Source organism: Bufo gargarizans, chromosome 5 (assembly GCF_014858855.1).
Source record: "Bufo gargarizans isolate SCDJY-AF-19 chromosome 5, ASM1485885v1, whole genome shotgun sequence".
Classification (NCBI taxonomy): Eukaryota; Metazoa; Chordata; class Amphibia; order Anura; family Bufonidae; genus Bufo; species Bufo gargarizans.
In genome coordinates this window covers 450,578,927-450,606,467 of record NC_058084.1, presented here as the reverse complement: position 1 = coordinate 450,606,467, position 27,541 = coordinate 450,578,927, and the positions used below count along the sequence as shown (strand labels likewise).

General features: G+C 43.5%; 1 protein-coding gene across 1 annotated transcript in view; it reads right to left on the bottom strand.

The window, feature by feature from the left end:
* Nucleotides 1-27,541, bottom strand: part of CUBN (cubilin) — a 231,021-nt gene that overhangs the window by 188,295 nt on the left and 15,185 nt on the right. The window contains 15 exon segments of the mRNA XM_044294650.1: nucleotides 1,173-1,338; nucleotides 3,153-3,331; nucleotides 5,750-5,906; nucleotides 6,758-6,948; nucleotides 8,791-8,953; nucleotides 10,056-10,237; nucleotides 12,505-12,739; nucleotides 13,337-13,455; nucleotides 15,004-15,190; nucleotides 17,306-17,430; nucleotides 17,529-17,624; nucleotides 17,703-17,834; nucleotides 19,481-19,649; nucleotides 21,313-21,439; nucleotides 22,006-22,109. Coding sequence (XP_044150585.1) covers nucleotides 1,173-1,338; nucleotides 3,153-3,331; nucleotides 5,750-5,906; nucleotides 6,758-6,948; nucleotides 8,791-8,953; nucleotides 10,056-10,237; nucleotides 12,505-12,739; nucleotides 13,337-13,455; nucleotides 15,004-15,190; nucleotides 17,306-17,430; nucleotides 17,529-17,624; nucleotides 17,703-17,834; nucleotides 19,481-19,649; nucleotides 21,313-21,439; nucleotides 22,006-22,109 — 2,332 coding nt within the window.

The following is a 27,541-nucleotide window of genomic DNA, read 5'->3' as shown; positions in this document are numbered from 1 at the left end:
TAGATGAAATATACCCGTGCGAAGCCGGGTCCTTCTGCTAGTTTTTAATAAAAAACTGTTGAAAAAATAAATTTAGACCACAATGAGGTAAATGCAATCATAAAAAAATGCCCCAAAGTTGTCCATAGCCTTTAAAGGGGTTATACAACCCCTATAAAGACCCCCCCAATGCCTGGGCCCCTCGGATACATTATACTTACCTGCTCCCTAGCACCTGCGTCGTTCCGGATCCCTGCACAGCCACCGCTGCATCTCCCTGTTGCTCGGATCAAAACATCTGGCGATGGGGGGACCAGCCAATAGCAGGCCACGACACGGACGAAGCTCCCTAGTATAGCGGGTGACGCTAGGGAGGCTCGTCCCCGTTGCAGCATGCTATTGGCTGCTCCTTCCATCACTGGATGTTTTGATCTGAGCGTCAGGGAGATTCAGCGGCGGCCTCAAGAGATCCAGAGCGACGTGGGTGCCAGGTAGCAGGTAAGTATAATGTATATGATGGGGCTGGCCATTGGGGGGTCTTTATAGGGGTTGGATAACCCCTTTCAAGGTGGTCTTGTACTTCTGTATTTGTTATGTGGTAGATTTGCATGTCATACGCTCAGTGATTGTCACTCACATGCATTTGTCACTGCAAATGAATATTAGAACAATGCGGCAGAATTACTAATAATATTGTACTTTGCACTGTCTAAGAATATGAATCGCAGTCTTAATATTAGAAAAATTTACTATTCTGGCGCAAGGACCTTTGTAAATTTGGAGTATCTCCAAATGTACAATAGTATTTCATTAGTGTGCCAAAAATGTGTCCATCCACCAGAATTTTGTCTGTGCAACAAAAATTTGTGCTTAAAAACACTGTCTAGTCTAAGTTCACGTCACCTACAAATTGCCGTCGTTTCACTCCAAAAAAGGGCTTAAATTTTGCCGCATTTTTGGCGCGCAGAGCTGTGCTTAGGCCAAGCCCCTTCCCTGTGAAGCCACGACCCTTGTTGTATGAGGTGTAATAGGTCAGATGCTTAGAAAAGAGTGTAAAACAGTAAATGTGATGCCAAGCATGTACACCAGTTTTTGGGCAAAATACGCCAAAAATCGAGTGCCTTTTCAATAGTAAATCTCACCAATTGTACTAATCATAATTCACATATACGGTAATTAAATATTAAAGTTACCTTCTATCAAGGATCGATATGTAGCCGAGAAGCCATGATTCGTGCTGGAGGCGTCAGTAAGGAACCGAACGTACAGGCTCTTCTGAGTTGAATAAATAGCTGGGGGCACCTCCGAGCCACAATATTTTCCAATGAGAGCAGACTCTGAAGAAGGGCCATCTCTGACCTGTCAACGAAATATTAAAATTTTTTGGAGTAAAAGGAGTTGTCTGGTTTACATGACCTATAAGAGAATTCTGTAATAGAGGGGTATACCACTTTCTGGACCGGCACGTGCATTACATGGTCAGGACATTGATTTCATTGGTAGAAATAATCAGGCGGCACTCTGGAAGAAGGTGGTGCTCGTATCCTTGATTGCAGGCCACACATCCAAGTAGAAGACGTGGTTCAGCACTCACCTTTTGATGCTAATAAGTCTTCACTTCATTGCCATAAACAAAATACAGGCAGATGTACAGATACAAGCACATCTGCCCGTATTTTGTTTATGGCAATGACGTGAAGATTTATTAGCATCAAAAGGTGAGTTCTGATCCACGTCTTCTTCTTAGATGTGTGGCCTGCACCCTGGATACGAGCACCACCTTCTTCCAGAGTGCCGACTGATTATTGACTTCATTGGGAAATGTGTAATGCTTCACTTGATTTGTGGAGGCACTGTGAGAAAACTCAACACTCACTGCTTGCAGATGAATCCTAGGGGTTCCAGCAGGAGAACATTACCACCAGGAGATGTTACCAAGATATAATAAAATAATAGCATAAAAAACTATCAAAGAAGAATAGTATGACCCTCTGCTCTAAGTCAAATCTGATCGTCTGGACGATAAAGTTATGCTACCTCATAACCACTGACTTTTAAATGGGGTTATCTGACAACAAACACATCCCTAGGGACTAGTCTGTCTCAGGCTACTCAGATCTTCAGCTTAAAACATACCTGTTGCTTCAGATGACTTTGTATAATAGGCTGTCGGGTGAACATGAGGAATAACACTGTGTCTGGCCATTATATGACTTGTATTCTGCATTTTTACCAGCTTTCCCCTCTGCAGGCTCCATCTCTGTATCACAGCTATGATGTCTCCCATGCACAGCAAACACATAGATAAGAGGATCTCCCAGTAGAGGGCCATCATAAGCAGCAGCATGGAGAACATTATACAGCTATACTGAGCAGTGTTGCAAATCCAGCACTGGACTGAGATGGAAAAGTTACTAGAAGCTGTAGAAGCTTCCTTGTGTATCAGTGCCTCTGTCTCACCCCAGCTGCTCACTCTTTCTTCTCCATAAACTTCTCTGTGTAACCCGATCTGCCTTGTCTATTATATTTTTGCAGTGAATCGAGGGTGAATGAACAGTGCCAGTGGCAGAGGAGGGGTAGAAATGGCTGATATGTGAAGAAAGAGGCATTTTCTCTAACGAGGTTTATTACAAACTTTCTTAAAATCGCATGTTCAATTGATTTATGCAAAGTTTATTGAAAGTAGACTGACCAGTTGAGGAAAAAAATGACCAAATACCTGAGGGTACAGAAAGAGCAAGAAGAATGGACAAGGCTTAAAATATGGTGTACGTTATATCTTACTGACCCATTATGTACATTTAGTAAAAATTAATTTAGATTAAGGGTGCATTCACAACCGTATGTATTTTGCAGTCCGCAAAATGCGGATCTGCAAAAAATACAGATGACGTCCGTATCTATATTTTTGAGGACACATTATAACAATGCCTATCCTTGTCTGCAAAATGGACAAGAATAGGACATGTTCTACCTTTTTTGCAGGGCCTCGGAAAAAACTTACGGACTCCCGTGTGCTGTCCTCAATTTTTGCAGACCCATTAAAAATGAATGGGTCCACATCGAATCTACAAAAATGTGAATGGGGTCTAACAATCCTTTTACTGATACAGCTATGAACAGAGCCAATGTTTCTCATGCATCTGTAGTAAAGGGAAATTCACTTTCCTTACCTCAACATAATTGTTGCTGCATTCGGAGCTGCTGGAGACATTGAAAGAGTCAAACTTGAACATAACCACTTCCCCTTCTGGCTGAGTAATAATCCACTCACAGAACCTCTCCCGATAGTATGGATTGGGGTAATGAGGGGTACGGATGACTCCTACTCCAGACAGTGACCCGCCACATACTATAAAAAAACAGCTAATGAATGGTACCCAAATTACAGTGCCACATGTTGACCAAATGACTGTACTCCATACAGTGCAAAAATACCGTACAGTGTGCATAAGTAGCAGTGCCACACAATGCCACCATACAGTGCTCAAATAATACCAATATACAACGAGAAAAAAATAGACCCATTCATAAGCGGTTAATAATGCTATACAATAATTCTGCAATACAATTAAGATTCATGGTGGTCACAAGCCTTTGGACCAAGGACTATATGAGGCATCTCTTCAGCAGATAATGTTCAAATGCATCACTTGAGCACCCCTAAGGCTAACCTTAATTAATGCACATGACTAGGTTTCAAAGGGTTAGCTGGGATTGACTTAAAATGGCTGCAAGCAACCTCTCCTATAAAATGAGCAGGACTGGTGCTCATCACTACACTGCTCTACAATAGATGATAATGATGGGATTCTGCCTGTGATATGCCATCATGGCTGAGCAGCCTGACAGGAACACTCACTAATATGTAGTGTATGGAAGTTCCAGAGTATAATGTGTAGTGAGGCCCCAATTTTGGGGTCTTAACTGAGATCTGATAAAGAATGGGGTCTGATCTGAGGTCTACTGAATATTGGGTGTCTGATTTGATGGTCTGATGAAGATTGGTTGTCTGATGAAGATTAGGGGTCTGATTTGGAGGTCTGATGATGATTGGTGGTGTGATCTGAGGTCCGATAAAGATTAGGGATCTGATTTTGGGGTCTGATGAAGATTGAGGGTCTAATCTGAGGTCTGTTGAAAAATATTTTTTTTCTTATTTTCCTCCTCTAACTCCTAGATGCATCCTATAGTACGAAGACATATGGTAATGTGGAGTTGGACAGAAGTATTGCTTCTAGAAGAGAATATCTCCATAATTGTGCCTCATACAAAGGCATTACAGAGTTCCACACAGAATGCCCATGGCTCTGTGATAGGCTCAGGCTCTAATACCATAGTGGGCCCCAAAGATCCAGAAGAAAAAAACCATTTGGTTGCCTTTGGCATTTGGAGTTAATCACCTGCCACTGGGGTCTACTTCTTTAATTCAAAACCTGTTAGACTTTACTGATGATATAGGAAGGGGGGAAGGTTGCACCTCAAGAATAATTTCCTCCGGTGAGCCCAAGGAACCCCAGTCCGACCCTGCACTCAGCTGTCTAAACTGATATGAGCACAGGCTTAAACTGACTTCACCCCATGTACTGTATACAGCTGATGGGTATTCATACGGAAGGGAGATCATGATCATGCTTGGATCTTATGTAACGCCCTAGAGGTGCATTACCACCTTTTACACCTCTCCACTATCTCTTATGGTTAACTCTGTGTCATTCTTTGCACTAATTTACAGGTCCTGTATAATGTGTATATTTATTTCTATGCAACTGTTATGTTTGATGTAATGTGCCTGGTTCTCCAGCAGATGGCGGCAAACATGGCAGAGCTACAGGGACAGAGGTTGGAACCTTCTTTCCATTCTCTTCTCTCTCTCTAGGGAGGAGTTTAGCTAGTGAAGGTCAGTCTGGCCTACCCCCTTTCCAAGGGAGATTGTTCCTGCTGGGCGAGCCCTGCTTAAGCCAGCAGAGCACCATTAGCTGTATTGGACCTGGAGTCCCAAGCTATGAGCCTCAGGAGCCAGGGAGAGAAAGCTCCCCTGGATAAAGCAAGACAGAGACAGACCAGATGACAAAGTTAAAGGGGTTCTGCAGTTATTTTTTACTAATGATCTATCCGCTGATCAGCTGTTTGAAAAGGCAGTGGCGCTGGCAGTAGAGCCGAGGCCTTCTCGCTGTTTACCACAAGCCCAGTGACGTCACGACTAGTATTACTGGCCTGGGCGGGGCTAAGCTCCATTCAAGTGAACAGATCATCAGTTTAAAATAACTGTAGAACCCCTTTAATTTGCAGCATACAGCAAAGGAAAAGTTCCTATTTAATCCTGTCATCACAGCAGAGCCAAAGAGTAGCACATATAGCAGAGCTGAGCGTGTTTGCCTGCCAGAATTCAAGCTAAAGCCTGCTGGTGACCAAGATAAAGTTGGAAGACTATTGACTGATACAAGTTTATTCAAGTAAAGCTGTTTTCAAGTTCATCACAAGGTCTGGACTCAATTTATTTATTAATCCCACAATTCAACTACCCCTTTTTCTGCAACAGACGGCCAGAATTGGTATTCCAGTGTATCCAGGTAGGGGCGCCGTGACAAGTGCAACACCACTAAGGGACATTAGGCCACCCTACACCACTCTGGCATTCCTAACCTACCACTATATCACTAAAACGGGGCCTTGTGCCCTCATTGCTGCAATGCAACCGGTGTCACGACAAACACATGTACTTTCAGGGACCCCAAATAGTGAACTCCATGCCGCCCATTGCACTTACCAACTTGATAAAAAGCCCGGAATTTGGATCTTGTGGCTGAAGCATCGGACTTGAATCTTATCCAAAGTGCGTTTGAGCTTGATATGATGGGAGCGGGGATGGTGCTGTTACAGTACCTGCCAATCAAGGGCGCCGTCTCTGTACTGCCATCTTTAACCTACATACAACAAAGCTGTTATTAAAGGGGTTGCACAGGATTACTCTCATCTCCATAGGTTGTGTCTGGTATTGGAGCCCCCTTCTGTTAAAATGAATGGGGCTGTGGATAGGCGTGGTGCTGTTTTTGGAAGAACACACACTACGGGGTATGTTTAACCTACAGGGAACTGTGGCAGCATGAGAGTTGGAAGGCAACAATTAAAGGGGGTTGTAAAGTATTAGAAAAACATGGCTGCTTTCTTCCAGATACAGCATGACACCTGTCTGCAGTTTTTGCTTGGCCCTATTCACATCAATAAAGCTGAGCTGCAGTACTAGAGACAGCCACTGAATAGGTCAGCGCTGTTTCTGGAAGAAAGCAGATACTTTTTTTTTGTTGTAAGACCCCTTTAAGAAAAAGGGAACATGAGAAGAATGAAAGAAAGAAAAGATGAATTAAGGATATTAGAAGCAAGAGGCATTTGTAAGTTAAGACTAGGAGCCTTAAATGCATGAAAGCATCAGCTACGTGCTTGGTCGTCACCAAGCTGCACTGTACATGGGATGTATGAACTGCACCGAGATCCGCCAGCAGGGTCAAGTTGACTGGTGTACATCAGGTTTGTGCACATACCGTATATAGTGAAAAAACAGTAGCCACAATGGGCCTCTAGGAGAAATGGGATATCAGCTCAGTCTGGCCCAATTACCCTTTCCAATAGAAGATGTGGATTTGCCCATGGTCCTCCTTTTTCCCATGTACAGTAGGTCACACCAGCCTACTCTACCACGAGCTATAAAACCGGGGAAGGGGGGGAATAGCCACTGGCATGAATTGGGGTTACACCTTAGGGTAATCTTGAAATGTACCTCCATAACAGTAAGGGAGCACCCAGGGCTGCTCTCCAGGTCCATGTGAGTAAATTTAAGGTTGATCTTCTCATTTGGCGCCTGTCTGATAAGGTATATACACTGCTTGTGTCCTGTGTAAGAATCAGGCCATGATGGAGACATAATGAAGCCTTCAACGTCAGAGAAGGTTCCTCCACAAGCAGAGCCGGCTGTAATATAGAAAAAGACGTGGGGTAAAATACTTGTAAACTTATACTAAAGACATCGTTTATAAGGCTAAAAAAAGGCAAAAACCTTCCTAAAGTAGAAGGCAATTTCCTGACAAGCTAATTTTTTCATTACTCCAAATTTGGCAACCAGAATAAGTCCCTGGATCAATGAAAGTCACTTTACTATGACTTTACTATTATGACTTGTCCTGGCAGAAAGCTCCATAGTCTTACTGCTCCTACAGTCAACAATCGCCTTGAATGTTGGTGTAGAAACCTTCTTCCCTCGTGATTGCAAACTTTTTAGAGACCAAGTGCCCAAACTGCAACCCAAAGTGCCAACACAGCAATTTACCCTGAATACTTCAGTCCAATATAGTATATCTTCCATGTACGTTATCATTTAGCTATAATAACTGCCTGCATTCAGTGCTCTGCCTGTGCTGTACATAGCGGGCCCTGCACTGATGAATAGCGGAAAGAGTCTAAGGCTTATTGGTACACCATAGACTTTTTCCAGGGTGCGGCTGCCCACAGATACCCGTGTCTGATACCTGTGGCATAGGTTCGCCACCACTGCTCTAGACTTATTCATCCCCCCTTTTTATACATATCAATGACATTAATATATGGGTTATTCACTAAATAAACATCACTGACGAAATTGCTGGCTAGGATTTCTTCAGTGATATTGCCCTCTTCTTATACTATATCTACAGTCCTGGGTAGGTTTTCTCCAGTGATATTGCCCCCTTGTTATATTTACAGTCCTGGGTGGATGTTCTTTAGTGATATTTCCCCCTTGTTATGCTATAGCTACACTATTGGGTAGGTTTCCTTCAGTGATTTTGCCCCCTTGTTATATTTACAGTCCTGGGTGGATGTTCTTCAGTGATATTTCCCCCTTGTTATGCTATAGCTACACTATTGGGTAGGTTTTCTTCATTTATATTGCTCCCTTTTTACAGCTACAGTCCTGGGTGGATTTTCTTCAATGATATTGCCCCCTTCTTATATCTACAGTTCTGGCTAGGATGTCTTTAGTGATATTGCCCCCTTCTTATATCTACAGTCCTGGCTAGGATGTCTTTAGTAATATTGCCCCCTTGTTATAGTTACAGTCCTGTGTGGATGTTCTTCGGTGATATTGCCCCCTTGTAGCTAAAGTCCTTGCTAGGATTTCTGTAGCTACAGTCCTGGGTAGGTTTTCTCTAGTAATATTGCCCTCTTTTTATAGCTACTGTTTTGGGTAGGGTTTCTTCAGTGATATTGCCCCCTTGTTACAGCTACAGTCCTGGATGTAAACAGAGACATATCGGAATTGACTTTTTATATCTTTACATAGTTATACCATCTGCCATCTTTTTCCTAAACTATGAAAATAACCATATTATGATCTTTTTGGTTACTGTAATCCACCAATCTCATTTATTACTCTAAAGCCACTAAGGCTCTTTTGTGTACTGCAACAGAGACCATATTTGATGTCACCGACAACCAATCAGATCCATTTACAAAAAGTATGAGACAAAAAGTCTAAGGTGGTTATCATTCTCTGGAGAAGTCCAAGGGTAGGATTTTGGCAAGTAACACACTTACAAAGATATTTCTGAGTACATGTCCATGTGAAACCCATCTTTCTGGTCCCCATGAGCTACCTCTGTGCCATGTAGGCCCTTGATCTCTGTTCTCTGTGGTTTGTGCCACAATGATCTCGTTGGTTAGGAAGGGATGCCCTATGTCTTGCACCCCTTTATATATATATAAAAAAAAATCTCAAATAGACCACCAAAGGTTGATAGTTGATGAGTCAAGTTTTTCTGCAAGTCTACTGTTACTCACATGAAGACGTTATGTAGTTGATATAAAATCCTTTGTCTGATATCATACTGTTAGAATGAAAGTGAATCCAGGCAGATGGACCCGATGTCTGAAGAGGAGCTGGAGAACTTGTGCTGCAATATTTTCCAATAACCAGGTCATGGGACAAAAGGCCATCTCGAATCTGATGTGTAGAAAAATGAGTGTACAGTATAGCAACAAAGTATGAAGAGATGACAACAGAGAGATATACAACTATGAATTATAACATCATAAAACCATGAAGCATAAAACCACCTGCTTGATATTGTAAGTCTCCCTCATGGTGCGGTCATTGCATGGACTCTACACCACCTCTGAAGTTGTCCTGTGGTATCTGGTACTAAGATATTAGCAGCAGATCCTCTATGAATCGGACTTGTTTTTTCAGCACATCCCACAGATGCTCAATTGGAATGAGATCTTTGAAGTTTGGAGGTCAATTCATTACCTATATCTCTTTGTCATGTTGCTCAAACCATTCCTGAACAATTTTTGCAGTTTTGCTTGAGCATTATTCTGCCATTAGGAAATACCTCTACCATGAAGGAGGGTACTTGTCTGTACAATGTTTTGGTAGATTGTACATGACACATGAATGCCAGGACCCAAGGTTGTCCACAGTATCACACTGCCTCCTCTGGCTTGTCTTCTTCTCAAAGTGCATCCAGGTGCAATCTCTTCACTCAGTAAGTGACACCACATTCTGTGCAGGCCCCCAAACTCTGGCTACGTAGCCCCATATGGCAAGCAGTGATGCCCCGAGTGTTCTGGCACCTTTCTTTCATAGCCAGCAGTAACCTTTTCAGCAATTTGCTGTACAGTAGATCTTCTGTGGGATCGAAGCAGATAAGGTAGCCCCACATACATCAATAAGTCTTGGCTGACCATGACCCTGTCATTGGCTCACCAGTTTTCCTTACTCAAACTAATTTTGGCAGGATACTAACCACCACACCCTAGGAACACCCCAAATGACCTGCCATTTTAGGGATGCCATGAACCAATTATCTCGCCATGACATGTCCCCTGTCAAAGTTCTTCAGATACTTACACTTGTCCATTTTTTCCTGCTTCCCACACATCAACTTCAAGAACTGACCGTTCAGTTCTTGCTGAATAACCTAGACAGGTGCCATTGTCACTAGATAATCAATGGTTTGGCTGATCGGTGTATGGATTATGAATAGAAGCTTATACACTTACAGTATGTATGGAGCTAAGAACACAAATAAACTGATATATACCTCCAGGTAATCGTTCTCGCAGGTGTCGCTCTGCTCCAGACTTAACGTGCCAAAGGCAAAGGTGATAAAAAGACCTGCTTCGACAGAGATTGTCCAATAACAGTCTCGATTAGGAGGATAGTTACCAGGATAACCAGGGGAGAATATGGTTCCATGAGATTCTGAGAGTTGAGCTCCACACTCTAGAAAATAAATTTAAAATTACACATCATCAACATATTGGAACTATGCCTGGAAAATTACAATGCAACCTACTGAGAGGTTTTGGGGCCATAAAAGAAGTCGACTGGACCAAACACAAAATTGTAACAGGCTACATATACATAGTTAATAATGCAGGAAAGAGGAAACTATAAAATGCTTTATTTCCCCTATGGTAGCACTGCAATGTGATCTAATATTTTCTGCACAGTTTACAGACCACGTTGTGTTGCACGTACAGGGAACCAGGTCATCAGTTTGTCATTCAAGGACCCTTCTAACATAAAGAGATGGTCGAAAGTAGACATCCCCTTTAAGTCATAATTCTTTTACATTTCTATGCACAGGAGATAATGATCACATGTATACTTCCAACATCCAGAACAGGCATTACAGAAATTTAAAAGGGTTATCTACTTTGGACAATACCTACTTGTTAAGAGGGTCCTTTTACAATAAACAGTCCCTGCTGACAACCTGAGCGATCAACTATAATCTGTGGGAAAATCTGTCAGGATGTGTTCAATTTCACTGCAACTCCACCACGGGTTAAATTTGGTATTACACAGTGCCTATTCACATTAATGGATGGTCTGTGTAATGCACGACAGGATAGGTCCCTCAGAGTGAGAGACACTTTCTAACAGATCTCCACTTTGGCCAAGAGATGAGGATCCTAATGAGGAACCTTTTGTAGCTACAGACTCATTTTTGGTGATAATGGACCAAGTTTCAGAGTACAGTAAATCTGGATTATAGCCTGATGTACATATTCTTTGTGTAAGGGATCGCTCTTTCTCAGGGGATCGCAATCACAGACTTCTTCGCAGACAACAGGATTTAATGCCCAAACTGGTGCTTTATTTTGCACTTCAGCAACATAAAGCTCAAATAAACACCTGCCCGTCTGGGCACTTCCTAATACACAGTAGTTTCCCTGACTCGCCTCTAAGCACAGCTTTTACACAGGGTCTCAGGCTCCAAGCCTTAGGAGGCCTGCTCATCAGACACAAGTCCAGGGGAGGGATCCGGCTTCTCTAAGCCACACGGTCTAGCAGCCCACCTGGCTGTGGCCACACAAGCCTCCCAGGCTTCACTCTCTATAGGGTCATTTCCTCCCCCCAGACTGACACACAGAGGGTTGATTACAAAACCAATTAGACAAAGGACACACATGTACAAATATATGACAAATTTTATTTGAGTAATAAATATTACAATAGATCATAGACAATAATAAAATGAGTAGCAGCAATACAGGCAAGCGCTGCGATAAGCAGCTCGTCCGCCAGACCCTGGGTATGATGAATCTGAATAAATGGGGAAACGGGACTAAACATGTGCCACGTTTCGCTCCACCGCTTTCTCAGGGGGCGTATGAAAGCGGAGGAGCGAAACGTGCATCGGGGTGCGCTCTCTGTCGGACCTGGGTATTGTCTAGTGGTGCCTCCATACAACTTTAGGTAATATGTTTTATCATTTTCATGATGTATATTGCTACTTCTGTAGTTTTTTCACACTGCCCATAGGCTTTTGCTTGTATGGTGCAGTTATCACATATATGTGGGTGAGAGGAGGTCACCACTTACTTCTTGGGAGTGGGGTCCTTTTGCCCGCGTTATGCGGCACATGTTTAGTCCTGTTTCCCCATTTATTCAGATTCATCATACCCAGGGTCTGGCGGATGAGCTGCTTATCGCAGCGCTTGCCTGTATTGCTGCTACTCATTTTATTATTGTCTATGATCTATTGTAATATTTATTACTCAAATAAAATTTGTCATATATTTGTACATGTGTGTCCTTTGTCTAATTGGTTTTGTTCTAACGTATTGGCATACATCAAGTTCATCCTTTGGATGATTTAGTAGGTTGTGCCTCCTTGATTACAGCAGGCCTCACCTGCGATGACCTCAGGTAAGAGACAACATCCGTAATGGAAGGGTGTGGACTGGCAGATCCCACTACCAAACCTATTCACCAGTCCAAATAAAATCCAGCCCAGAATAAAAGGTAAACAAAACTGTCTCAGCAAACTACGCTTTGCTGAACCCCCTGCAGTTTTCTGAATTTTATTTATCTCACCCAGCTGAGGTATCTGGGTGAGATATACATGCCTTCCAGCGCTTATACTATACACATCACCACATTTGATTAATCAGTAGATAAGTGGGAAATCCTGGATGTATCTTATCTGTCAAACTGCCCTAGTAATACATAGCTCAACCAAAAAAACAAAAGGCTCTAACCTGGGTCCCGGGATTCCCAGTTAATCCGAAATCCTCCATTATTGAACCTGTGATCCGATTTGAACCAGATATATAAAGCATTGTGGGAGCTGAATAGTTCTTCTGGGACAGTGGCCCCACAAAACTTTCCCAGCATGTGGTCTGACATTGTTTCTCCATCGTGGACTTGAACGAAGTCAAAACTACATCTAGAACTCATCTCCAGGTTGAAATATGGAAATGTAATACGCAGAACCTATCATAACAGAACGTAAAATTATTGTAATTCAATGCATTATCAGTCAGACTCTAGTAAAGCCACTAAGCATCTCCACCTGTCATGGAAGTACAAGTGATAGGACACGGTAGTTTCCAGAGAAAGCACCCATGATATTGCAGCACGGCCCCATTTGCAAAATCCTACTATTTTGTGTATCCATCTCCTATACAAAATTAGGCGTTTCTATGGTTACAGAATACAAACAAACCTGTGTGTAGTCTGATCCTGCAGTTATGTGTTACTCCATTATCTATGTTCCTGCTTCTACTGTCTGTATGTTAACAAAAAGTGGGTGCGGAGAGGAGTAACCCACGCAGGATCAGACTACACATGGATTTTCTTGCAATCTAAAATTACTGCGTCACATAGAGCTGCATATGGGTTCTATACCCAAAACATTAGGAATTCTTTTAATCAGAATATTGGCTGCAAAAGTGCACACATGCCTTTAATTTCTATGGACTTTGCGGGCACTCCGGCCATCATTATGGGGAAAGGTTTCTTTTTCTTTTTTTTTTTTATTAAAAGCAATATTTAAATATATGAAAATTGTTATATGTTAATGTAACCCACCTTGTTTGGCTCAGTTTTTATGACCCAGGAGCAGCTTATATTTTCACCATAATATTCATTGCCTGGATTGGTAGGATAACTCAGAGTCCCGTTTAAACCACTTAAAACACCCCCACAAGCTGAATGAAATACAAAAAAAAAAAAATGTAATTGGATGACTTACAATAATATAAAATTTTTTATAAAGTACACAATACAATATCTTTTAGCCCATATTAGTTGAAAATGTAATGTGATTACCTAGTTTTGTTCTTAAAAGTGGTTGTGCCGGGGTTTTATATTGGTGACCTATCCACTTGGTGCTTCTCCCTCTTCACTACGCTATGTGTTGTCTCTCTTGCAGTAGTGACGCAGTGGATTTACAAGTACTCACTCCATTTAAGTGAACGGAGTGAATACTTGATTGCAGTGCAAAGATTTCCGAAATTACGGGCAGTGTAAGGGGAGCGCCGCCTCCCCTTCAAAGGGCTGATCATCAGGAGTGCCGGGTGTCAAACCCCTGCCAATCACATATTGAGGACCTATCCAGAGGATAGGTTATGAATATATACTGTATGCATAACCCCTTTAATGATTGCGTAAATGGTTAAAAATGGGCTACAGAGTGTTTTTCCAGCTAATGCCTATAGAGGCTATCTTCTTGTTTGCAAAACTGTTCTTTGAACCGTTGCACTGCATCTAAATCTGGAAAATAATAAAAACTTTGAAAATAGTCTTAATTAAAAATCTCCTACCACTTTGTGTATGCAGCACCTGTGGAGACCTGTGTCTCCATGGTAACAGACTACAAACAAGCCTACCCCTGTCCATCTCTCCATGCTTCTTATTAACCTACTAGATGTGTGTTAGGAAGAAGTAGGGGAGCATGATTGTAGGATAAGACAACACAGGATTTTAGCATATAATATTTGAAAATGTAATGTGATTAATTCATTAACTCTTCAAATGCTTGAAAATTGGCTAAGAAAAGTATTTTTTCAACTAATGCCTATAGGGGCCATGTTAACCTTTGCTTTTATTGTTGCACTGCATCTAAATCTTAAAATAATAAAAGGTTTGTAAATTAAAACTTTCTTAATTAAAAATGCCCTACCACTTTGTGTGGGTAACACCTGTGGAGATATGTGTCTCCATGGAAACAGACTACAAACAAACCCTGTGTAGTCTGGTCCTGTAGTCGTATCCCTTTCCATCTGTCCATGCTTCTTGTTAACTTACTGAATGTGTGTTAGGAGGACAGATGGGAGTATGACTGCAGGTTCAGACTACACAGGCTTTTCGTAGTCTGTTACCATGGAAACGTAGGTATGCATAGTAACTATGCTGTATAGACGATATGATAGGACATCTTTCAAGATAATTTAATGTAATAGAGATTATTTTAGTCCTGGCTGCTTGTGTGGGGCAGCTCACAGTTGGGCCATTACTCTGGGTACTACAAAAAATGCACATTATAATCAGTCCACACTAGAATAACGGACTGTATTCCTTCATAACTGAGCTATTGCAGCTAAATGGGTCCTGGCTTATAACAGCGTTCAGTTATTTTTCATGTCAAGAACTATACCTGCTGTGAAAAATAATGGAACACCTGACGGTAAGCAGAATCATAAAACAAGCAAAGAACCACATAAAATAATAATAATGATAGAGAAAGAGCTGCGTACCTTGTGTTTGGGATTCACAGTGGAATCCAGTCCATCCGCTGGTGCAGTTACATGTGTAACCACTGATTTTATCGGTACAGAGGCCTCCATTCTGACACGGGTTACTGGCGCACTCATTGATGTTTTCAGTACAATTCATGCCAGTCCACCCTAAATAACACTCACAAATGTAGCTTGAGATGCCAGGCTGGAAGAGTTAAAGAAACACAGACAATACTATTGGGGTACTCAGCATGTTCACCATGAGAATTCTAGAAAGTTCTAGAGGTGCTCCTGATGGTCCAATCATAGGCCCTTTCAGACACCAGGATCCACGTGCCAATGCTTTTTCTTCAGCCGCCTAAAGCTACGACCCATTGTTCTGATTAATAGGACAATGTGGTATTTTTATACATTGGTATAATTCAGATTTTTGGTTTTCATCATGACCCACTAAAAATTTTCACTGACCGACATGCCATAACCATAGTTACCATCTTCGACTATAACATACAAAATGGCAGAAGCACCCTCAAAGTTAGGGGAGAAACGCAAACCAAAAGGACCCAATCAGCAATTAAAAGCAAGAAGGAAGGATCACCCACAACGTAAGATGAAACTGGGGATGATGGTTCTTCATCCATAGGGTGCAATGTTTCGGTTCATACAGTTAATCCAAAATCTTGTACCAAAAGTAGATGACTTCAGGTTGTCAGACTGTTGCTTCTATTCTCATCCCTACTACACAGGTATAAGTATTTGTCCAACTTTTACAACTTTTTTCTAGCTCTCCCGTTATATCTTCAATGTTATAGATAAGGTTGTAGTATCTATACAAGTAATCACTGTGAAAGCTATGGGGGTCATGGGAATGGGTGGAATCATCTCAAGGCAGATACAACGTTTTGTTCTACTTTTTATTATAATTTTGGCTTTTCATATACCCACACACATATGGCATTACTGGTACCTTCACAAGCATAGACAAGGGTGTTTGTAATGTTCTGTACAATCAGCCTGTGTAAATGCCATGGATCCCATTGTAGTGGGAGGGAAGGGGAGCATCAAGCCTTATCCTTCAAGGTTAGGGTAAGCTGCATAAGGTCCACACGGTCATTATTCTACTAGTGATGGAAAGAAGTGCGGCATCAAATCCCTGGTGCTTCTACATCAAGGTCCGATGAACGTGTCGTCACTGGCCTAGGAAAAGCTGAGACAAAGCTGCGGGGTTCACAGGAGCACCAATGCATTCTCAAACAGCTGATCGACGGAGGTCCCGTGCGTCGGACCCCCACAAAGCAGATACCAATGAGCATAGTGTCACGCCCTGCCCTGTGGGTGTTCTGAGACGGTCTGTCAGAGTTGCTGCACGTGACTCAATCTGACAGTTTGTTTTGTTTTGGGTTTGAACAGAATCCCACCTCCCATCAGGTGGGGTTCGTTTGGTCATTGGGGAGGCTATTTATTCCTCCCTCTCCCTATAGCCTTTGCGGGTTATAGTTCTTTCTTGTTTGAGCGCTGGAAGTTTTGGTGGATCGTCTGCTCCAACTCATCTATAGATAAGTCCTTTTCCCTTTTTCCTTCTGTGTCGGTTTTTCCTAGGCCCCTAGAGTGACGCTAGCTCCTTTGGTGGTTGAAGGAGCTGGTAGTCTCTTTCCCTTTTCCCTACTGCTGAGGGTTTGGTCCAGTGTGTTACAGCTTTAGGTACGTGGGCATGTGCATATCTACCATTGAGATATGCACATGGACATAGCAGCGTAGGGAAAGTCTTTTAGGGATTGCTAGGAGGTGACCCCTTTGTTCCCTAGCTTTTGAGGCCTAGTCAGTTGTTTTGTTTCCTTTGCCGTTTCCTGTTTCCTTTGCTTATCTTACCTACCGTGACACATAGTTCATCAGTATTAAAGTCTCAGAAAACCCCTTTAACTTGACATTAATGTGTTAAATACACTGTTGCAACAGGGCTTTAAATTGATACAATGCAACTAGTGAAACATAAAGTTAAAGTTTGCTGCTACTGTGTATGAAATGCATTCAATGGCAGGTTAATGTTTGCCACATCTGTAAGTACAGTACTGATATGATTTTTTTTTTTCTAGAGTCATTTTCTGCCATGGTATAGAAACCCATCTGATAAGCAGAACACAGATTTGCAATGATCCCTGTACGTCAATAAATTGGTGCCAAAGTTCAGCACATGCCTTAAAACCAGGAGGCTTATTTCTCTGCAAAGGCCGGAGCGTATGCAATTCGCCCATATACGGCCCATTATGCTCTAAGAATTATTACCAAATATTTCCAGCTCTTGTGTGAGATCATTGCTCACCTTGCACACTCCATTCACACAAGGACTGGCCTTCAGACAAATGTCACTGATAGACAGACACCCGTATTCCCCATATCCGTTTCCGGTGTACCCAGGCGGGCAGACACAGATTGGTACAGTGCCCTCTGCGAGAAGATAAAAAGTAGTATAAGCTACGCCATATTTGTAGTCCCGTAATGTCGTCTCTAAAATCGATTCATAATAAAGTACGCTAAAATATTACCCTCTCTTGGGGCACATGAAGCCAACGGGTGGCATCCTCCATTACTGACAGAGCAGGCGTCCACCTGATTGCACGTCCGTCCGTCCCCTTCATATCCTGGTAATGTTAACACTCTCAGTGAATAATATCATGGAGGAAGGGAAATGACATATAAGATCTAATGAACTGCCATACCTGGAGGACAGGGGCCACAGTGATAGGAGCCCATAGTGTTCATGCATTTTACCAGTGGAGCCAAAGAACAGCCGCCATTGTTTTCCTGACACTCATCAATATCTTGACAACTGTATCCGTTTCCTTGCCAGCCTATTAAGAGTCAGAGGACAAAGAAGAATTTAGCAAAGACCTGCAGTGATATAGAGGGCATCTGTCAGCAGATTTGCACCTATGACACTGGCTGACCTGTTACATATGCTCTTGGCAGCTGAAGACATCTGTGTTCGTCCCATGGTCATATGTGCTCGCATTGCTGAGAAAAATGATGTTTGCAAATGAGCCTCTAGGAGCAACGGGGGCGTTGCCCTTACACCTAGAGGCTCTGCTCTCTCTGCAACTGCAGCACCCTTCCACTCTGATTGACAGGGCCAGGCATGTTGACGTTTTCACTGCCTGGCTCTGTCAATCAAAGTGCAGAAAACACAGCAATTGCAGAGAGAGCTGAGCCTCTAGGTGTAATGGTACCGCCCCCGTTGCTCCTAGAGGCTCATTTGCATATATTAAAGCATCATCTTTCTCAGCAATGTGGGCACATATGGACATGGGACCAACACAGACGCCTTCAGCTGCCAAGCGCACATGTAACAGGTCAGCCAGTGTCATAGGTACAAAACTGCTGACAGATGCCTTTTAAGGGGTATTACAAACGATATGCCAGAAATACCACTTCTGGGGCCCACATCTAGAACATTGAGGTGGGACCATCTATCAGACGTTTATGACATCTGTAAATGTCTTTGATGGAATTAGCCCTTTTATTTCAGAATTAGCAATGGTGTAATATTTGAACGTCCTCCCCTTTATGAGCACCACCATATATATATAAAAGTGTTGCTTTCTCCTGGTGGGGTTAGGTAACTATCAGGGAAAGAAGGCATACACCATAAGGGGAGATCAATTTGAATTTTTTTCATTGGTCACACACTCCTTGTTATAATACTTTAGTATTTTCTGCTGACTAGCTTCTTAAAGGGGCTGCATCACCACTGAATGTTATTTTAATATAATTGAGCATGAAAAGCTAGTTACTTTTGCAATCTACTTTTGGTTACAGAATGCTACAGTTGTGCTATATTTTCTTTAATTCATTACCATGGCGCCACCTGGTGTAATCTGTATAGTAATGTGCATGTCCACCTACTGAAGTGGTCGCATATGCTCAGTTCCATCCTTCAAATGCCACACCTGTCATATCTACTGTTAGAGGCCGTGACAGTTACAGGCAGAGACTGGCAGTTGAAAGGACATCCCCCCCACCCAGAGCTGTGATAAAGAGAGAGCTGCAGCAGAAAGAATACACCCTCTGGAAAAGGACACACCCCTGAGCTGCAGCAGAAATAACACATACCTTGAGAAATGACACACCCCTCTAGAAGCTTGCTCTGGCTGCAGTCTCGGAAGTGCAGTGTAATACAAGCATCCACTCCATTCAAGCGAATGGAGCGGGTGCTTGTAATGACATTACGCCGCCGCTCCACAGGAGACTACGAGTAGTGTAATGACCAGGAAGCAGCGCTCACATGGAGCGCCGCCTCCTCGTCTCACAGCTGATTGGAGGGGGTGCCGGAAGTCGGACCCCCACCGATCAGATATTGATGACCTATCCTGACGATATAGGTCATCAATATTAACTGCTGGTTAACCCCTTAAAGACTTTACTTATTTACTGATATACATGTACTGTATGGTAAGTCCCCAGTATGACCAGTGTTCCCAATTAAGAGGTATGACAATACCTCCTGGGCAAGGTCCACAGGTAAAGGAAGATATTGTATTGTAACACTGCACTGGAGGATTCTGGGAGCAGGGAGGATTGTCCAGAGAACATTCATCGATATCTTCTGTACAGGCAGAACTTCCACTCGGCGTTGTCCATCCTGTGTCGCACACACAGCTGTACCTGGGCTGCAATGTCATTAGAAAATATTATACAGATTCCATAAAATATAACTTTTATAAAATATATTTTATGTATTTATTACAAATATGTAAATATTATTTACTATAACTGCCCTTACAATACAGATTTATTCGATGGTAGCTCTGCCACATCCCCTATTTGGGGGCAGTATAGGATAGAGGGGAAGATGCCGAGCTGAGGGGTATATAGTTTACTATTATGTGATTCAGTATTTTCATGGAAAAACGCTGTGTTTATTTTGCCAGGACTCATAGAAAAAGCCTGTGAGTCCTGCAGGTGCCACCTGCTCATAGAGAAACCCTGTAAGTCCTGCAGGTCCCACCTGCTCATAGAGAAAGTCTGTAAGTCCTGCAGGTCCCAACCACAAAAAGTGGTTGACGACTCTTCCTGAGCAGAAACTCACATAAGAAAAGCTGTCAATCCCTAGGAGTGGACGGAAGAAGCAGGACTCACAGACATTCACTATGAGAGCATGTGATGTGAAGGACTCACAGGCATTCTCTATGGGTGGAAAAGGGAAGCAAGAGTCACACATGTTTTCTCTATGGGGGAGGGAAGCAGGACTCACAGGCTTTCACTATAGGTGGACATGGGAAGCAGGACTCACAGGCTTTTTCTATGGGTAGGTGGATGAAGCAGGACTCACAGGCTTTCTTTATGGGTGGATGGGGGAAGCAGGACTCACAGGCTTTCTCTGGGTGGACAAGGGAAGCTGGACTCACATGCTTTTTATATGGGTGGACAAGGAAGGCAGGACTCACAGGCTGTTTCTATGGGTAGGTGGATGAAGCAAGACTCACAGGCTTTCTTTATGAGTGGATGGGGGAAGCAGGACTCACGGGCTTTCTCTATGAGTGGATGGGGGGAGCAGGATTTACAGGCTTTCTCTAGGTGGGCAAGGGAAGCAGGACTCACAGGCTTTCTTTATGAGTGGATGAGGGAAGCAGGACTCACAGGCTTTCTCTATGAGTGGGTGGGGGAGGCAGGACTCACAGGCTGTTTCTATGGTTAGGTGGATGAAGCAGGACTCACAGGCTTTCTCTATGAGTTGGTGGGGGAGGCAGGACTCACAGGCTGTTTCTATGGTTAGGTGGATGAAGCAGGACTCACAGGCTTTCTCTATGAGTGGGTGGGGGAAGCAGGACTCACAGGCTTTCTCTATGAGTGGATGGGGGAAGCAGGACTCACATGCTTTTTCTATGGGTAGATAGATGAAGCAGGACTCACAGGCTTTCTCTATGAGTGGATGGGGGAAGCAGGACTCACATGCTTTTTCTATGGGTAGATAGATGAAGCAGGACTTACAGGCTTTCACTATGGGTGGACAAGGGAAGTAGGACTAACAGGCTTTCTCTATAAGTGGGCGAGGGAAGCAGAACTCATGAGCATTTCACTCAATGTCCTGTGTAACACTCAAGCATCTACCATGAGTAAACAGAACAGGGGTTGTCACAATTCACTGTCAGCCATTACAGCAGCCCTTTTGTACAAATCCCCAGTGAGGTGATGAGCATCAGATGGATATTCACCATTAGTGAATTTGGTTATATCCCAATTTAAGGTATGCCATTATAATACAGTATATATTACAGTTACCTTCAGTTTTACCTATTTTATCCATTTCACGGCCTGTGGCTCACCACTAACCTGATCTTGTTGTATTCTGTCCAAATCTATACATTTCCCATGTACGCAAAGGTCAAGAGAGCCGGCCTTACAGTCATCATACTTGGAGGTACACTGTGGACCATACCACTCTGGAGTACAGGAGCACCTGTAGGACACCAATGCAATATAATGTTCAAGATGATATAAAATAGCAAAATATAGCAAAGACGGCATAATCTTAAAGGGGTTTCAGGGATTATAATGATTTTTTAACAGATATGCTCATGCAGTTGTTTACCCCATCTTCCTCATGTTCTTTTTTGTTTCATTCCTTCATTTTCACCATGTAAACCAACCCTTTTGGTTTATTTCCATTATGAATGTAGTACTTCCTGTATCCAACCAAACCCATGATGCACTTCTCCTTTCTCTGCCACACCTCCAGCACCGCCCCTAACAACGCCCAGCTAGTTTATAGCTCCTCCCATCTAGCTAGATACATAGACACTCCCCTATCACTGTCCTTTCCATGGACATAACATCACAGGATTTAAGAAAAAGCTGCATGGTCATGTGACCACAGCCCAAAATGGGAGATAGGAGCAATAAAGATAAAAGAAATACATTACAGAATTACAGCATACTTTATAAATTATGATTTTAAATAAAGTTAGTGCAAACTGGAAAACCCTGTTAAATTATCAACCTATATGTTGTTATAGAAGGATTTACCTGTAACTTCCAGGTGTGTTCTCACACAACGCTCCATTCTGACAACCGAGCGCCGTCCCGCCATAAAGCTGACATTCATTCACATCCTCAGCACAGGTTTGCCCCTTAATAATGTAGAGACAATATAGATTACATGGGTCAGAGCCCCCTCCCCCCCCCCCCAATGTTTTTTGGTTCAGAAACTTTAACTTTTCTTTGAGAGGTGCCCCACACATAACCGGGGGGGGGGGGGGGGGGGGCGATAAGGTAAGCGAGCAGCACATTAGTTGCAATGATGGCTTCCCCTCCCCACAGGATTTTGGAACAAGGTGTAACATTTTGGTGTGTATACTGTATAACTTCATGTGTTTTTTTTTTATATGCACTTTAGATTTTGATTGAATCCATTGTTTTCTTTGTTTTTTTAATGTATATTGAGTATATGCTTTTTCAAATTTTTTTAACTTTTTTCATTTACAGAGTTAGAAATTAATTTTTTAATCTATATTTTAATACCAGTAATGAACATTTTCGTAGTGAGCTACGCACCCCCCCCCCCCCTTAAAGGGATTGTCTCATCATAGACAATAAGGGATTATCACTAGGAGAACCACGCCGAGAATGGAGCGGGGAGAATGGTGCCTGGAGGACCCCGGATTTCCCTGGTTACGGCCATCGCCAAGTGCTCTCCCCATGCAAGTGAATGGGAGCGCTCCACGCTTGCGCAGCTACCATTCCCATTCATTTCTATAGGGCCGACGGAAATAGCCGAGCCAGCGTTCGGATATTTTCGGCGACCCCACAATAAATGAATGGAGGGCGGCTGCCACCTTTCCCCGTTCCATTCTCGGTGTAGATGCGGGTCCCAGAGATGGGACCCACACCTATCAAACAATTGGGGCATATCCTAGTGATACACCTTCATTGTCTGTGATGGGACAACCCCTTAAACTTTTTACCAGGTACAGCGCCATATATTTTATAGTGGCTGTGTCTGGTACTGCAGCTCAAGTGGACAGGACCCAGATGCAGTACCATGCACACCCATTAAAAAATGTGCCTGGTAAACAATGCAGGGGATGTCGCCCTCACCAGAGTGCCACGGCTCCTTCGATCAGCTAATCAGAGGGTGTACTGGGAGTTGGATCCCTACCAATCTGCTACTGGTGCCGTATCCTAAGGACAAGCCATGATCAATATCAAAGGCCCAGAAAAACCCTTCCGAAGATGGAGTAGTCATGGACAATACTTTTTCAGGGTGGTTCTCCGCTTTGGACATGTCCTATGTGTTTGTAGGGTCCCTTTACAATAAGCAGAACACTCCTGGTGGGATCCCCAGTGATCAGGTCTGTGGAGGAACCAAGCACTAAGTGTTCAATTTCCCTGCAGCACCACCATAGGGGAAGTGAAGCATCACACAGTGCCTATCCAAATCAGTTGGATGATTGTGTAATGCAGGACTGGAAAGGTACTCCAGAATAAGAGACGCTCTTTGAAACCACTCATCCTTCCGATCAAGAGAAGAGGCTCCTAAACAGAGGAACCTCCTCAATTAACCCAAAATACCCTAATAGGGAATATGAAAATGAGTGGTCTATTAAGGGGGCCTTTCATACTCCAGTCTTGATCCAGCTTGCACTGCAGTCAGATGTTCCTAATGTTCTAAGAAGTGCAGAACCCTCAGTAACTTAGCGTCTTTGGCCCTCTGTGCACCAGAATGTCAAGTCTCCACCTGCTATGAGCGAGTGCACATTTGGTTAGAATTTCACCAATTTCATCAATTTTCAAATTATAGTAAATTTGCCCCGCCCTGCTAAAAACTGCCCATGTCATGCCAACTTTTCCAAAAAGTGGTGAGCTTGGTGTAAAACCCTAAAAAGTCGCAAATGTTTTGCACAAGTGGTGCCTGCAGAAAACACTAAGACTTTTTGACACCACTTGATAAATTCCCCCCATTGTGGGGGGTTCTTGCATGAAGATGGTAGCACGACTTATGAAATCATCAGATGGCACCACATGCTCCTAAAATGCAATGTCATGGTCACGTTGTACATGGAGATATGTGGGGACTGCTCCTTGATGGATGCTCATGAGACTATGCTCCAGAGCATCATTCATGTGATGAGTAACATAATAGAAGAGTAATGTAGATGATGTGTATGGAGCCACTTGAAAGGACATAATTTTGTTTCAGTTATATATTCTTCGTTCTTCCCTTTAGGTTATTATCCTTGGTCAAACACTCCACGCAAACAAGACTGAAGCACCTAGAAGCCTACAATGATGATGAGACCTTTCTAGAGAAGCTATCGCCTCTCCTGACATGTCTGTTGTAGTAACTACTTGTATTCCCCATGTAATAACAATTCTCGAGCATCTACTCTTATGACTCTGTTTTGTACTATTCCTCCATTACTCCAACTAGAAGATATTAAGGAAGTTTGCAATGAAGGTCCACCTTACTAGTTGGGGTGTGTGCCCCTTGCACAGTCTGATACTGGCAGCACTGAATGCATGAAGTCAAACTGTGCAGGGACACACTCCCAACTGGCAACACCCATCTGGACCTTCATTGCAAACTTCTAGCAAATCCTTAATAACTTCTAGTAGGAGTAATAGAGGAACGACACAGAGTTATTCCAATAGATGCTCCAGAACTGTTATTACATGGAAGATGCAAATGTGGCAATAAAGAAATACTTTGCAAGAAATCCAAAGTGAGTGCCGATCCTTTGCCATTATTATGGTATTGGACACCAATCCTGGGACACGTGCACCGACACACTACATCCGCAGTGCCGACACATTGCATACTGCGATAATGAGACAACTGTGAGAAGTGAGGTGCACAGAGTAGGATGTGTCAACCTATTGTGAAACCCATTCGCCAGCAGAAAAAAACTGCAGGATGTTTTTTATAGATATAATGCCATTGAAAATGTAAAAAGTCACCAAAATACCTTTAAAAATATGTTTTGAACTTGATTTGAAATATTAGTTAATTTTGTAATGATCTTTAAAGGGGTTCTCCAGCCGATCAAATTTTTTTAAGGCTCAGAGTGGGATAAAAATGCAAGAAGTTCTACTTACCTCCACTGATCCCCCACCACCGCTGTTCTCATGCTCCCCGTGTCCCCTTAGGTCTCTGGTTCCTGTTGACACCCAGGAAATGCTCGCTCAGCCAATCACTAGCTGCATCGGTGATCATTCTCAGCCAGTGATTGGCTGAGTAGGCATTTCCCGTGTATCGAGAGGGACCAGGAATCAGAGACCAGCAGGGACTCAGGGAATATTGGAAAGGGGGTAGCAGGGGATCAGAGGAGGTAAATATGACTTCTTGCATTTTTATTCCACTCTGAGCCCTAAAATAAAATTGAAAAATTGTAATAAGGCCTTATTTGAGAATTCTCCATGGTGCTTTGGTCTGACATCTTGTGTTCCCCTTATATTCCTACCTCAAAGTTTGGCAAAGAGTTTAAGTGAAAAAAATTGCTTGGTTATTAGTGAATAATTCTGTGTTCTTGTTGGGGCTCATGCACACGAGCGTGTATACCCTGTGCCTGTACTGCGGACCCCAAACAGCGGGTCCTCAATATATACGGGCACCAGCCGTGTGCACACCATATCATGAATGCGGACCCATTGACTTGAATGGGTCGGCAATTCTTAAGATACAGAGCGGTGCGGAGCGGATGCACGGATCGGAAGCCCGTGGAAGCTCTTCGTAGTGGTATGCAACTACCGCACCCTCTTCACTTTGATTGACAGGGGCAGACATGGTCACATTTACACGGCCTTACCCTATCAAAGTGCAGAGGGAGCGGGAGTGGCAGAAAGAGGTGTAACGGCAACGCCCCCGTTGCTCCTAGAGGCTCATTTGCATATAAATAAAACATAATTTTTCTCAGCAATGTGGACACATATGAACATGGGACCAACACAGATGCCTTCAGCTGCCAAGAGCACATGTAACAGGTCAGCCAGTGTCATAGCTACAAATCTGCTGACAGATGTCCTTTAAAACATATCTTTTCTGATTACGACTAGCCATGAGACCATGGAGTCTTAGTGACAGATTAACACGTTCTGTTGCGTCTTCTAGAATTGTGGGTTGAAATGTATTATCGTGTATTGACAAATCTTGTATTTTATGACCAATGCATGTATTTAGTGAAGATGAGATCAAAGGTTAATATACATTAGACATTCATGTTCATATGTGCTGACAAACGTTTAGCCAATTAAGAATCATATATTAAAGAGGTTATCCAGCGTCTCCAACAGCCCCCCTCCCATATGCCATTCCTCCCACAGGTAATATACTTCTCTGCGCCGCTACTGGTCCCCGCTCCGCCGCTGCTTCTTCCTGTACACGGATGAAAACACCCGGTGTCGGGGGGGAGCAGCCAACGGAAGGCGGGGACGGGGACGAGCAGGTGTCGCCAGGGAGGCTCGTCCCTATCTGCCATTGGCCCCCAACAACGGACGTTTTCATCTGTTTACAGGAAATAACAGTGGCGGTGCGGGGTCCAGGAGCGGCGCAGGAAGCGTGGAGTGGGGTAAGTATATTACCTGTGAGGGGCCTGGCACATGGGGGGGGGGGGCTGTTGGAGACGTTGGATAACCACTTTAATGTTAGTGGTTGGTAATGTAGCAGAACTTTTGTCCCATGAAGAATCGCTAAGTATACAGGAGGTGTAGCTTCCCTTATGCATACTGATGTGCTGACAGGGCCGTCTTTACCAAAGGGGCAGCTGCCCCGGGCCCAGTTGCTCCTGAGGGGCCCAAGGTAGCTGCCTCTTGAGCCCTGCTAGCCACTGCCCCGGGTGTCAGGCTGTCAGCTACACATGGGGAGTTGCCATGCCAACACAGGGGGTGCTGCTATGCCATGCCTGCCGGCACTCCAGCCAGCGTACTGTGTCTGTGAGAGCTGTGATCTAGGACCTTAATGACATCATCACCATGTGACCAGTAAACTAGCAATATTACTGGTCACATGGCTATGAGGTCATCACAGGTCCTTGAGTGTTGCAGGAGAAGTTTGCCTTAACTGTGGAGCTTTTTTTGTGAAGATTACATCAGGAAAAGGTGACTGGGGCTGTTATGCTAATGCTAATATACTGTAAACTACTGTATAGTGGGGTTCTGTATACTGTGGGGGCCTGTATACTGTGGGGGGCTGTATACTGTGGGGGGGCCTGTATACTGTGGGGGGCCTGTATACTGTGGGGGGCCTGTATAGTGTGGGGGGCCTGTATAGTGTGGGGGGCATGTATAGTGTGGGGGGCATGTATAGTGTGGGGGGCATGTATACTGTGTGTGGTGGGGGGGCTGTATACTGTGTGGGGGGCTGTATACTGTGTGGGGGGCTGTATACTGGGGAGCTGTATACTGTGTGGGGGGGCTGTATACTGTGTGGGGGCTGTATACTGTGTGGGGGTCTGTATACTGTGTGGGGGGCTGTATACTGTGAGGGGGCCTGTAAACTGTGGGGGGGCCTGGAGTGCTATATTGCTGTACTGTATACTGTGGGGGGCTGTATACTGTATACTGTGGG